The sequence below is a fragment of the Sciurus carolinensis genome, chromosome 11, assembly GCF_902686445.1.
Source record: "Sciurus carolinensis chromosome 11, mSciCar1.2, whole genome shotgun sequence".
Lineage (NCBI taxonomy): Eukaryota > Metazoa > Chordata > Mammalia > Rodentia > Sciuridae > Sciurus > Sciurus carolinensis.
This window is the reverse complement of record NC_062223.1, coordinates 42,517,628-42,532,549: the sequence shown is the minus strand read 5'-3', so window position 1 is coordinate 42,532,549 and position 14,922 is coordinate 42,517,628. Positions and strand designations below refer to the sequence as shown.

Genomic DNA, 14,922 nt, shown 5'->3' with positions numbered 1-14,922 from the left:
CACAAAAGAATTACCAAGAGAAATCTCATAATAGAAAATGCATGCATTAGACACGTCTTTCCTTGTTTTAATGATTTATTCTTAGGTGGAGAAATATTTCATTCTAAATATAAACAATTTTGACACAAATCTGATTCTTATATGATCCTGTTCATTTCTTTCTCAAATTATAGAAGCTGGGCAAGCCTGGACAAGAAAAATATTTCACCTAGATTTTATGATCAGGATACAGCATTATTGGTTTTCAACGTTGTATTATCTCCCTCGTTTCCTAATGCTTGGGCAATTAAATTAGACTGTTCAGTTTCCTATTTATGTTGTATACAGAAATAAAACTGCTTAAAAACAAGCATGCATATATGAAATGAATTTAGATTTTATATTTCATATCAAGAACAAAAGTGTACTTCAAGTTTTGGTTAAAAATATAGAGGACTATATCATTGCAAAACATATTACAAATTTCCCCTGATGTCCAAATGTAACTTTCCATCTATACACTCAATATTCACTACAAAGATGCTTCCATTCTTTAACTCCTAGTGAAAAGCAGCTTAAAGTAAAACTGGCACCATAAGCAATTCTGAGCACTGAACAGGATTTTAGATTTAGTGTGGAAAAATTCTATCAGATAGATAACGTATTTTTGTTAGATTATGGTACAACACTGAATATGACTTGTCTAAGGAAAGAGGGTGGGCCCCCCAAAGAATTGAGCCTCTAATTACTGGATTTAGGCACCAATATCTCTATCAGTTTCCCTGGTTCATTTTAATAATTTCTTCTAAGACACAGGCTCATTCCTATAAAACAGTTCCCATGTCATGCAATTATGCATTGGACGTACTTTTCTTCCCATAACTGGTCCAATTATCTCCCAAACAACTTATTTGCTTGCCTTCAGGCAAGAAAAAAAAATCTTCTTTCAGATAACGTCTCTAAAATATTCAAGAATTAAAAATAAATAACTTTACTGGGTGCAACTTGGCAAGATTGCTATAATTAGCCAAATGACTGGTTTGTCTCCTCTAGGATTATCCATAGCCCATGCAGCAGATGATCAATAACACTCTGTGTGCTTTGGGGATTATGTAATATGAGTGATTTCCCTGGTGGGTGCATTCAAAACTCTTATTTTAAGTGTAAAAAAGAGACCTCACTAAGCAAGCTGTTTAAAATACTGAAATGGTATAAAGAGGGCAATGTGGTTTTTTTAATGCTTCCAGTGGTCTCAGGAAACCCCAATGCTTGTAATTTCAGGAATGGCTCTCTGAGTGGCAGGGGGACAGGGAGAAAGCAGTCCATGCAGCCTGGGTGATAGAGCCATCTTCTCTGAGTAAATGCATTCAGTCTGAACAGATATCCCATAGGGAGACCATTGGGACTCAGAGACCACATTAAAAACATGGCGTATTCTGCCTGCAAGTTTAAAATAATGGAACTAGTTGCCAACATAAAACTTGGGGGATTTCACACGAAAATAAGTATCACTGGCTTCTCACACAATTCAGATCTGCAGCCTCTGAGCCTGCCTTCCCACAGAGCGACAATCATCTGGAGCTGAGAAGTGGTTCCCTGCTCACCTGGGATCCACATTCTTCACCAGGCTGCCTGGCTCTGGCAGGTGTTTGACTCTGTGGCCAGTAAGCCAATCGAGGGGCTATGATTTATGCCTTTCAAGTGCAGGTCCTCATTCATCTTGAGATTTACGAAAGCTTGTGGTCAAAAAAGATTGGGTGATATTTAAGGCCATTCCTGGAATGTTGTGAGAAAATGAACTAGACTCCAGTCACATCAGCCTCAGCAAAAGATAAATCTTTTCTACTGATGGTTTTAACAGGGGAACCTGAGAGTGGGTTTCTTTTCCCCTTGAAAGGAAGTTCTGCCATGGTCTGCTAGACTCCCATGCCATGAGTTGCCATTGCAGGGTTCTCATGGAATGCACACACACACACACACACACCACACACACAGTATTTAATGAGGGCTTAAATATTAGGAACTTGGAGAGTTCTTAAGCCCTCGGAGATAACAAAGATTTAGGGCAATTCATTTCCTTTGCTTCTCTCGCTGAGGAGCCTATAAAGGAAGACTTAAAGAGAAACCAACTTGGACTACACAAACACCTGGGTGCAAGGGCAAAGGATGCCTCTCAATGTCTGCAGTTCATAAATGCACACAATTTTATAATCTGACACTTTTGAAATCAGGTCATGTGTGTAGTTTTCATGTAGAATGTCCTTGTTTCTGACCCAGAAAAGCTATAATTAAATCAATAGTACTACTCAAATTTGATATCTTAGAATGAGGAGCTGACAACTATTATCTGGTTTAAGTTACAGCTTATGGAACATCATCGGGATAGAGCAAGTGATGCTTCTAAGTTAGGATCCAATGCAAGTTCGGTGTGCTGAATGCTTGTCTCCCCACCCCCCAAATTCATATGTTGAAATCCTAAGCCCTGATATCATGGATTTAGGCAGATGGAGTCTTTGGGAAGTGATTAGGTCATGAGGATGGAGCCCTGGTGGGTGAGATTTAGTGCCCTTTTAGAAGGCAACTCAGAGCGTTCTCTCTCCCTCCTCCATGTGAGGATACAGCAAGAAGACAGCCATCTATGAACCAGAAAGCAGCCCTCACCAGACAACGAATCTTCCAGCGCCTTGATCTTGGACTTCCCAGCCTCCAGAACTGTGAGAAATAAATGTTTGTTGTTTAAGTCACTCAGTCTATGGTATTGTCCTGTAGCAACCCCGACTGACAAAGACAGTAGGCAAAACTATGCTGAAAATCAAGGAAATATAGACAATAGAAACAGATTTATAAAGGGTCCAGCAATGTGGTTATCTGACACACTACTTAAAAATAACTCTGTTGAATATGTTCCAGAAATAAAAGACAAGATTGAGAACTTCGGCAGAAAACCAGAAACCCTGAAAAAAATAACCTAAGGGAAAAAAATCTAAAACTGAAAAATATAACAACAGAAATTAAAGACTCAGTGGATGGATTTAATAGCAAACCAATCGGAACTGAAAGATAGCTTATAAGAAAAATTTCAGAATGAAGTCAAAAGAGACAAGAAGGCAAAAAAATGTTCAAGAAAATCTAAGAGATACATAGGACATCGTGAGAAGTTAAATAGATACATAATCAGCATTCCTGGAGAGGAGAGAGAGAAGAGGGGAGGGGGGAGGGAGGGAGGAAGGAAGGAAGGAAGGGAGGGAGGGAGGGAGGGATAGAGAGAGAGAGAGAGAAGAAGAAGAAGGAGGAGGAGGAGGAGGAGGAGAAGGAGGAAGAGGGAAGGAGAAGGAGAGGGAGGGGGAGAGAGAGGAAGGGGAAGAAGAAGGAGGAGAAAAATAGGAAGAGGAAGAAGAAGATGAAGGAGGAGCAGGAGGAGGAAAGGAGGAGGAGTAGGGGGAAAGGGAGGAAGGGGAAGAGGAAAGAGAAGAAGAAAATTAGGAAGAGGAAGAGGAAGAAGAAGATGGAGGAGGAGGAGAGAAGATGATGATCAGAAACAATGTGCTCAGAGATAATAGATGAAAATTTCCCTGTACACATGGAAGAATTGACCTACAGATTCATAAAGTCCCAAGTCAGACAGAAATGAAGAAATTCTCACATGGGAATGTTCTAAAGCAGCCAAAGTGGGGACAGAGTGGGAGATTGGAAAACATACTTCCAAATAATTGCAGTCGTTGCTGGGTGTGATGGTGCAGGCCTGTGACCCCAGAGACTCGAAGGCTGAGGCGGGAGGGTCATAGGCTCAGCAACTTAGTGAGGTCCAAAGTAACTCAGCAAGACCCCATCTCAAAATTAAAAATTGAAAAGGGCTGGGGATGTAGCTCAGTGGTAAAGCACCCCTCGGTTCAATTCCTAGCATCAAAAAGATAAAAATAAAATAAAATAATAATTACAGTCATTATCTATGGCTTATAACATTAAGAATGATTTCTGCCTCTATACTTTTTTTAAGTTTTACAATCATAAAGTGTAATCATAAAAGTTTGTTGTTTATTATTTTTGTTGTTGTTTCTGTTATTGTTGTTTTAAAAAATCAAGCACAATATTTTGGAGTGCTCTCTATTAAACATCTGAATCTAGCCTTCGGTGTTCTGTGCCTTGATCTTTGTCCCATTGTTTCTCAGTCCATGCAAATTTCTTTAATATTTTGCATAATCACAATATAATACAATTTCCATGAAATCGCTTAAATAAGTCTGGTGACTAGAATCTGGTAGAAAAATAATGGCCTCCAGGATCAGATAGACGTGAGTTCAGTCATCTGGTTCCCCAGTGCCTAGAATAAGCACACAGTAGGTGCTCAATAAATATTTGTTGGTGGATAGAAAGAATAAAGGGTGAAATGTATTCAGTCTTCTACTTAAAAATCTAAGAGCTGGGAACTCCTCAACCTCCCCAACTACTGATTTTCTTATCTATAAAACAGGATGGTAACACTTACCTGGCAGGGTTGCATTTGGAGGAGTAATAGAAATAACACAGTTTCCTTTTCCCTCATTTGCCTTTAATTACAAAGCACTCAACTGCCTTTAAAAGCCAGTTCCCTAATTTAATACACCTTAAAGAGCACTCCAGAGAGAAATCTGAATAGCTCATTATTAGACTTATTCAAGCACAACACAACCTTCCGCTCTATTTCCTGGGCCTTTGGTAATGTTTCCCCGTGATGAGCTTCCAAAACTGTGTTGATTCAGACTTCTGGGTACCAACCAGGGTGTCTGTCCATTTATTTTGTTTAATCTTCCACAATAAAGCCTTAAAATTATATTCCTATATCAAGCAGCCCCTGAGTGTTCTTCTTTCTCTTTCATTTCCTGTACTTTCCAAAGCTTGCATACTCCCTTGTGATGCTTTTGAAGAGAATTCTAAAACGTTCTCCATCCTTCCTTCTCTCTCCCCGTGTAGACATCTACCTGGTGGGTACATAGACCATCTGCATCTCCTCAGAGTTCCTCCCTGTGGCTAGGTTTCAAAATGATTTTCTCCCCCTATGTGTTCTCTTTTTAGAAACCTTTGTATCTCCCCATTGAACAGATTCATGATTCTTTCTGTTTGATTTTTCAAGGACTTTATGTTTCATTTCTCCTCAGTGGGATGAATATTTTCAGGCAAAGCCGATGGAGAATTTAAAACATCTGCATCCCTGGCCTGAAGGAGCACCAAACTCCTGCTTTGTTGAGTAAGATTCCGTGATTAGTAATAAATAGCACATTGCCCTGTTACTTTTGGAACTCAGCCTGGGGACATTAACACACTAAGTTTAGCATGGCCCCCACATGCCACTGGATGAACAAAACCAGTCATCAGAGGTATATTTCTCTGGGGTCTTGTTGCAGAATAAGCATTTCAAGAAAGACTTCTCTATCCTTGTTTTTTTTTTTTTTTTTTTTCCAGTGAGTTCACATCCCGTGTGATTTCACACATGACTGCTCACGTGATGGCTTTGTGATGGCTCTTATCATGATCATCACTGGTGTCCCAACCGGGTCCCCTCATTCTCTTCTTCCAGCTCAGGACACCCTGAGTTTTGCCGAGAGCTGCCACCTGCAGCCTTCAGAGGGTGCTGTTGGGTGTGGGCATCAGCTAAAAAATACCCAGCGTTCTGTCCTCCCCCGATACCCACCTCAGGCTTGCCTGTAGCCAATGTAGAAATAGAAAAGCCCAATTCCTATTCTTTGAGGTGCGATTTACATTCCCAGAAGCCCCAATTGGGCTGAGTCAGAGTTTAGGTGAAAACACTCTAGCTTGATTTCTTCCTCTCTCTTATCTTGATCCTTCAACTCCTTGCTGGATGATCATGGGAGGAATTCCTTCAGTGAATTGCCTGGACCCATATGCATGACTCAGGTCCTGTTTGGGGAAGAAACTAGCACAACATGGCTCTGGTGATTTCTCAGCTGGGCGTCAGGATCTCTCAGGCTTCTCCATGGCACTAGTGTCTGTGATGAGGTCCCAGAGAGGCAGCGGTCTTAGCCTCGCTATGGAGCCATGTGTGTCAGCATTCCTGGGCATTGGGATTCCTCAGACCACACAGTGCAGAACCAGAATCCACCATCAGAGGATTCTCCTTGAGGATTTGGTGTGGTCTATATACAAGACTCTTTTTACAACCCTGGGGCACCAAGGAGGCTTCAAAAATGACTGAAATTGAATTTCTCATGATTTCCTGAATTATGGGTCTTAGAGTTGGATTTAATATGATTTAAAGTAAATACAATTTTATCTTTTTCTCCTTTGAATGGAACAGTTACAGCCAGACTCATCACCAAGCGGAGATGGCTAGGTTCAGAGGTCTGCTAGCAGGGGACACGGTGATGGAGACCTCAGAAAGGCTGTCAGATCAACATACAGATGTCTTCAGGAAAAGCCGTTCTTCAGCGTGCACCAATCATTTAGCTTTTCTGTATCCTCTGGTCAAATCGGTAATATTGAATGTGACAAAAGGAAGTCCACACTCTTCATTCCTAACCTAGGGAGTGGACCTTCCTCCCGGCTGTGGAAAGACAACAGACTTCTTCTTCCATGTTATCTCAATTCATCGGTATATTCTTGTCCACAAAGTGATACATTTTTCTAAAGGAATCTAGAATCTTAATATGATTCACTCCCATGAATATTTGTCTTTTCCTTTTACTTTGGTCTGCAAGCTGTAAGATCATATTTGGAGACAGGAGCTGTTTATACGCCCTTAGGAACCAAAGAATCCATTTGCTGCTTTGCCTTTTGGAAGCCAGCACGTCCACCATTCAGAGAAGGACTAGGGAGGTGCCTATTAATTTGACTGATCCCTTTTCTTGCACATTAAATGTTTAATGAGTGCCTCCTCTATGCCCAGCGGAACAGGACATTGGAAGATGTTTTTCTTTATGTTGAACGTATGAATTTTTCATTTAAATCCAGAAATACAAGTGATGTTGGTCCAGGATGATTACACTAAGGTACTTCAAATACCTCAAGGTTTTCCTTGGCCTCATGTAGGCAGTTATAGACAAAAATGGTTGGAGACTTTCCTTCCAGTGACTTATTCCTCATGTCAGATTGTTACCAACAAAATCTTTCTCAATCAACCAGGTGTAGTGGCACATACCTGTAATCCCAGCAACTTGGGAGGTTGAAGCAGGAGGATTGCAAATTCAAACCCAGCCTCAGCAATTTACTGAGGGTCTAAGCAACTCAGTGAGACCCTGTTTCAAAATAAAAAATAAGCATCCCTGCATTCAATCCCTGGTACAAAAAAAATCTTAATCAAAAAAAATTCCTCATAGTTTAATTAGAATTTTAAGGAATGTTATTGTAGGAAATCCGGTCTTATTTTCTTGGGTTGTCTCAACTCAACTCACTCTAACACAGAAAAACAGAAAGAGAGAGAGAGAGCGCACAAGTGAGCTTAGGGGAAATGTATGTATCTTTTTAAATCGGCACCAGTTCATCCTGAGTGAATAGTGCTTTTCTTAAAAATTACATCAGACGATAGGACCCTAACCAAGGAATAAAGTAAAGTAATCACGGGGTCCTTAAATGAATTTAAATAGGGCATGGGAGGTGGTCTCAGCAAATATTAGTCAACCATGAAATTTGTGACCTCGGTTGCAATGAAGCTGTCGCTGGCCATGATTGATTGAACTGGGTTGATAACTCTGAGCCTGCTGTGTTGTCTGAAAGCAAACCACTTATCTATGGATAGGAAGCTGGTGAAATGGAACCAGGTTCTAATCCAGATGCTTCTGCTGAGAAGAACCACTGGGGTCTTATTGGAATTGGACTTCCCAGTTTTATCACATTTGTGTTCTCCCTGAGTCACTAGGCAGAGATCACCACTCAACCAGGGCATGTGGTGAAGCTCGGGCAGTGTGGCCAGTACATCAGGGGCATAAAGCAAAGATGGGACAATTAGAAGAGAGACGCTTCTTTGTGATGGAAGCAGCCATGCTCCAATTGCTGCCTGAAAATCCTAAGTGAGAGTTCAAACGAATATTATTAGCTCTCTAGGAACGTCACTGTGGTCTCTCCACTTACTCCCTGACCCTAGAGAAGAGGTATAGATGTATGTGGTATGTGGGATTATAAATTCCTGAGTCTAACAGTGTTTTTTAAATCAGCCATGAAGATGATTCATATTTTGAGATAAGGCCATACCCTAAAATATGTTCTTCATCATTGATCAATGATGTCTAATTCTTTATAGAGAAGCCACCAAAGAGTGATCTAGCTGAATGTGATAGCTGATTTTCTGTGGGAACGTGACTGGATCCTCGGATGCCCAACACCTGCCTAAACATTATATCTGTGAGTGTCTCCCAAGGTATTTCCAGAAGAGATCGGTGTTTGAATTGGTAAAATGAGTAGAGGGGTTACCCTCTCCACTGTGGGTAGGTATCCTGCAGTCCACCAAGGGCCTAGTAGAACAAAGAAATGAGATGGAGGAAGGGAACACTGGGTTCTCTCTCTGCCTGGCTGGCTGAGCTGGGACATCCACACTGTCCTCAGGGCTCCTGGTTCCCAGACCTTCCGGCCTGAACTGGAACCCACATCATTGACTCTCTCCACCAGAGCCTTCAAATTACACCACTAGCTCTCCTGGTCTCGAGTTTGTAGATGGCAGGTGCTGGGGGTTCTCAGCCTTTATGGTCACGTGAGCCCATATATGTATATGAATCTCCTATTGGGTTTACTCCTCCGGAGAACCAGGGTTAATATAGATTTCTAGACTCTATCAAGTTAGCTCTTTAAGAAATACACTTTCATGAGGTGTCTAAGGTTGGGTTCTCCTGGAAGTAGCATATGAGATTAGGTTTTGAGTGCAAGCAGTTTATTTTGTTGGCAATCCCAAGAAAGACCAACAGTGGAACAGGTAAAATAAGACAGTGAATTTTTTCATCTATCCTGCAAGTTATCACTGGGGGCAACTGAGAATCAGTGCCATTTAGCAACCCTGGGAAATTGTGGGACGTGCCTCACTGTTATCCCACCCAAGGAGCAAGATACCAGGTATCACCTCCAAGCGCCACCATTTGTTGAAGGCTGATGGGATGAACATTAACTCCACACACCTCCAGGGTGCCCAGGTATGTGGGCCAGAGGGTCTTCACAGCCAGAGAAGGCTCTCAGGCAGGATTGAAGGAACACCAGGGCAGGAGCTGGTTGAATTGGCACACACTGGGATGGTTTGCGAATAAACAAGACCAGTCTTTTTTTTTTTTTTTTTGCATGAGAAGGAGAATGATCTAACTTTTAGAAATATCTATTATCAAAGCATATTAATATTTCTATAATTTACAAAGCTGAATCGTACATTTCCCCAGGACTCACCCTAAGACACAGGGAGGAAACGAATAAAATCAACCATCTTTACAACTCTTCAGTGGTGTCTTTTAATCTCCATCCCATCTACTTGTCTTCTCTCTTGGATTGTTCTTGTTCTGCTTCTAAATAATTTTAACTTAGTTATTATTGCTTATGTCCTCTTTGATTTTGGAAATGGTTTGCAGTGATTCACAAAACTGTGCATAAAAAGCATACGCTTGGGTTGGCAAATTTTATGCTAATGAAATATTTATGTCAGCCAGATAACCAGCTGAGCAAAAAAAGTAAGTCAGGATACTATTCTGCATCTTTAGAAAGCTGAATTTCAGAGCTGCAAGATTATCTGAGAATTAGCAAAGGAAATAAGGCCAAAGTCAACAAAGCCCATCACCCCATGATTGAGCTGGTGGCAGGGGCTGGGGATGGAGGGAAGTTAGTCCCTATTCTTAGCATCCTCTTGGGATCGATTCATTCTCACTCATCACCAAAATCAAGAGAACTGCCGATGACAGAATTTTGGTTCTGTTTGGAAAAGGCATTAACTTTCTCATTGGAGCTTTATCCTTTCTGGAAACCTGATTTAACTTGAGACCAGTGCTCAGAGACAAACTTCAGATGGCCTTTCAACTCTTCCTCACTTTTTCCTGATCACATTACATTTGAGTGTGGTGCTTCTAGACAAAAGCAAATATTTTTTACTCACAAGAAGGTCTTCACCAACTAGGAATAATGACATCCACTGATGATGTAATCTGCACTGAAATCTCTTTTCATCCCCTTCCAGCCAATGGTGTTCTGCCTCTCTGATGTTTTCCAGCCCTCTGCGGGTGTGAATGAGACACTGCCCATGTGAAATTATGCTTGGATTGCACACACTGCTATTTATTCATCCAGCAGCAATTTGGAGGCTGAGGCTTACAATTAGCTATTTGATCTTAATCAGTATTGTCTTGGGCCTCTGGTACACTGTGTCTTTCGAACACTACTTTTCCGGTGTTTGGATGGCCTATTTAATTGGATAGCTAAAATTGCCTGTGCCTCAGAGATAGGTCAACTTTGACAACTTTTCAGAAAGCCCCGGTCAGTTTATTCCTTGCTCCAAGTCAACCTGGCACATCACCATTTGATAGAGTGGATGGGTAGCGTAGGTAACCTACGCAAGTGCTAGAAACCCAGTGGTCCTCCACCCACTTCCTCTGCTGGTAGTAACAGTGTTCCTGGGGTTTCTTCAAATCTCCGAAGGTTTCTGAGTCAGCTCCAAGGTGGAGAGCAATTCTCAACTACTGGAGGAAATGTCCCCCGAGTGGTAATCATAGCCAAGTATTTGAAATATGTGAAACGTTTGCTATGAACATGGCCAACGCTGCACAACTCTGTCTGTTTGGCCTTGAGGTTCCTGAGCTGCTGGGCACCTTGGAGTCCTAGGAGATTCTGCCCAATGTCTGGCATACAAGATGCACTCAGTAATCCTCACTGCCCCTGTGGCCATCACCAGGACCTTTCCTAGAGGAAGTTATAGCCAGAAACTGTACATGTGACCCTCTCCTGTACTAAAAAAGGGCTGAGACTAGGATTGTTTTATGACTTTGCCAAAAGGCAGAGAAAATACAGGCCATGCAACCCTGCTGTGTTTCCCCAGTGCCTGGTACATTTAGTGGACACTCAGAAGTGTTTGGCTGAATGAATCTGTACAGTGGAAATGACAGAAGTACCCGCTATGTAGGAAGTTGACAAACTAAGTGAGCAACATCACATGAAGCACCGTCTATATTAGGAATAGAGAATGATAACTATTGTCGTTCTTTGTACATGGATACCAGCAAGAATGTCCTGTGTTTTATAAAAGGAAACTTTCATCTTCTGCAGCAAGAGAGACGAGTAGTGAAGGTTCCACAAGACAGGCACATTTGAGGAGGCAGGGGCTCCCTAGCCTCTGTCAAGGGCCTGGAGTTCATCTTAGTGATGAAGAGACATGTTGTGGTTTGGATGTGAGGTGTCCCCAAAAGCTCATATGTGAGGCTATGCAAGAAGGTTCAGAGGAGAAATGATGGTTATGAGAGCCTTAACTCAATCTGCGAATTAATCCTTGATGGGAATAATTGAGTGGTGACTGAAGGCAGGTGGGGTGTGGCTGGAGGAGGTGGAGTTTTTGGGGCATGGCTTTGGGGTATATATTTGTATTTGGAAAGTGGAGATCTCGCTGTCTGCTTCCTGCTCGTCACGTGAGCTGCTTTCTTCCTCCATGTTCTTCTGCCCCACCTTCAGCCCACAGGAATGGAACTGGCTGTCTAGGGACTGAGACTTCTGAAACCGTGAGCCCCTGAGTAAACTTTTCCACCTCTACATTTGGGCTGGTTGGGTCTTTTCAGTCACAGTCGTGCAAAAGCTGATTAAAATAGGACACTCGTTTCCGTGCGAAGTTAATTCTGCAATGCCCCTGTCATTCTTCCACACCATGTGCCCTCTTCCTGGGCCCTCAGTGAACACAGTCCACACCAGCTCTAATGGGTTACCTTTTAACCTAGGACCCAAACAAAATCTGCCTCCTGCATTAAGTCCTGCCTCAGTGACCTCATCTGCCAAAGTAAAAACCAAGAGGGCTCTGACCAGGAGCCGCAGATGAACACAAAACTGAGCAGAACTACGGAGGGTCTGGCCCTTCCATGTTGCAGAGGCCTCCATCCCATGCTCTTAGAGGCACCCAGGCTGGAGAGCAGCTTGCATGGCCTCACCTGCCTTCTTGTTACTTGGGAGAAATGCTGCCATGCTACAATAATCACTGACTAGCAAAAATGACAACCCCAAGCACCTTACCCTGCATGAACCAGCAATGCTTTGCTTAAGAGGCCGCAGGGCCTCTACAGACCAGCAGCGTTCATAACTCCAATGTCACTTGGTCTGTGTAGACTTAGGATCAACCAGCAAGGACTGATCCAAAATAAAACTTCCCTGCTGAGCTACACACACACACACATGCCTTGCTAACTGTTCAAGGACAGCTTCTACTGTGTTCAGTGACAGTTCTTGTGTTTTGGATCTAAATTCAAATGAATGGTGTCCCTCTGAATACACAAAGAAGGAGGGCAGAGATTCATTTCCATGTTAGGAAGAATGACTAGGTGGGAGCCCCAGGTAATGTGTACCAAGTTAGCAGTCTATCAGCTAGTAGTCTTCCTGGGGCTCCTCCTGTCTGAAGGCTCTGGGTTATTGAGTGCGTGTGAGTAATAACTACAGATCCCTGAGACTGTTCTCCATGGAATTATACCCATAACTCTTATACCCTCTTAAGCCAGGTTATTCATTTCCTTCTTTTCCCTGTCCTTCTAACAAAATACAAAATTGATGGTCTAAAACCCAGGTCTCCAAAATAACCAAAAGGGACTGACACACAGCCCACCCTGTGCTAAATGAGTGACTGTCAAAACTCCATGAGAGAAATGGAGACTGATCAGATAACATGATGCTTTGGGTGATCTTCTCTGGAGTGTCCAAATCCAGTTCCTTCATGACATTGCTGCATTTATCATTTCCAAAAGCCCCCTCTGCAAGTTGTCCTGGCTGCAAAGGCTCCTCATTCATCACACTCAATGTGGATGTCTTCTCCTGGAACCCAAGATTTCTTATGACAATAAACCAGCATCATCTTCTTGTCCTTTAAAAACCAGATCTTTCTTGCCTGTGTGCTGATGCAACAATAGCAATATTTAGGGTCTAGCAATGACTCATGAAAGACAGCTCAAGAGGAAACTTAGAAAGTCTTGAGGGAATTTTCTTAAACCATGGGACCTGAGAAAGGCTTGTCATAATTGTTACCTTGTAGAAACTAGTGTTGTTGCCCTAATGCCTTATCTGGAGAATCCTCTGCTTTCTGCCAGACTTTTGAACATCTGTAAGACAGGGCCACAAGCAGTCAAAGATAGATAGCTCTGCCTTTTGTGGGCCGTTCCCACCAACGCCCTGAGAGGTATTTGGAATGATTTTTCTGAACTTTGTAAATGGGAAATCGAGGCCTGTGGAAGTCCAATGACTTGTTCAAGACCATCTGGCTGGTAAATTGTAGATTCAGTGTCAATCCAAGGTCTTTCTGACCACAGATTCCAAGCTGTTCACCTTGGGGTGCACCATCTCACAGAGATCAAAGATGCAACCGTCTTCCAGATACTAAGGATAAGAGAGGTCTTTGGACCTGAGACAAAGACAGTTATTCAGTGCCTTACTTGAAAAATGTCAGAACAATTTGCATTAATCCAGCGAGCACACAGCACATTCTTTGTCCGTCTGTCCTGGGAGAGATGATCACTACCCACTAGGGTCTCCAGACAATCTCACTTGCATCAGCATGAATGTTTCCATGAAAACCCCAAAGCTCCTAATCACTTATTCTGATGAGAAATGCGGGCTCCCCCTTTGAAGCACAAGTATACAGTGTGCTTCTCATCCTGGGCTCCTTTCTTCTCAGTCCTTGGGACAGGCCAGTGGGAAATCTTCTGGGACTCCAAAACCCAAATGAATCCAGATTCACCATTTTTCTTTAATTGGTGGAGCCTAGTTTGTTTTGTTCAAAGGCGCGTCAGAGCCTGCAGTGTGAGCATTGTGCCCCCAAGATTCAGCCTGTTTCATCGTCCTTCATTAGGATGCACGGGGGAGAGGCCGGCCGCGTCAACTGGGCCAGAGGAACAAAGACAACGTGGAAATTGGAGCAGGCCATGAATCCCTTGCTCTCCACTTTTTCAAAACAAGACTCTGACCATTTTCTTGAGGACTTATTTTGTCGTTGTGTTCCATACAAAGAAACAGGAAACTTCAGAGGAAAGAAGGGGTCCTAGTTTCTTACATGGTGGCCCAGGGAGGCTGGAGGTCACCAAGGGTGTTGGCAGGAGGTGATTCTGGCCTCAAGGCTGAGGAGGGGCCACTCCCCTTGTCAGGGTTCTGAGGAGGTCACTCGAGAGCAGAGGAAAGTTTTACCTCCTTGGGAAACAATTTAGGGAAAGTGAAGCCAGCGAGGTCGGGGGTATAGTAGCCCTTGAAGAGTGTCCTGGGGCTCTCTCGCCCTCTTGACCACTGGGACTAGGCCAGATCTTGCTGATTGTTTCTCCTTTATCCATCACCTCCCAAAGTCTGAACAAAAACTCTCTCTTCAGATCAGTGGGATCCTCTGACAACACATCCATTCCCATTTTGACAAGAATAGACCTTAGTTTCTGAAGTGCAGATCCCAATTCTTATTTCCAGGCCTGATGTTTCCTCTTGTATGTAGACTGGTAAAACCTTTTTGTGAACTTCTTGGAAATCATTCTCAAATGTTTTAATACATGTACCCCCACTCATACATTGCTGATGGGACTGCAAATTGGTATAACCAGTCTGGAAAGCAGTATGGAATTCCTCAGAAAACCTGGAATGGAACCACCATCTGATCCAGACATCCCACTCCTCAGCATATACCCAAAGGACTTAAAATCAGCATATTATAGTGACGTGGCCACATCAATGTTTATAGCAGTTCAATTCACAATAGCTAAGCTATGGAACCTAAGTGCCCTTCAACAGATGAATGGATAAAGAAAATGTAGCATACATACACAATGGAATATT

General features: G+C 42.7%; 1 protein-coding gene across 2 annotated transcripts in view; it reads right to left on the bottom strand.

The window, feature by feature from the left end:
- Positions 1-14,922, bottom strand: part of Pamr1 (peptidase domain containing associated with muscle regeneration 1) — a 78,893-nt gene that overhangs the window by 12,151 nt on the left and 51,820 nt on the right. The window contains exon 7 of one of the 2 annotated variants that reach the window (XM_047517306.1): positions 2,641-2,691. The exons of the other annotated variant lie outside the window; for it this stretch is intronic. Coding sequence (XP_047373262.1) covers positions 2,641-2,691 — 51 coding nt within the window. The remainder of the gene's footprint in view (positions 1-2,640; positions 2,692-14,922) is intronic. 2 annotated transcript variants of the gene reach the window in all.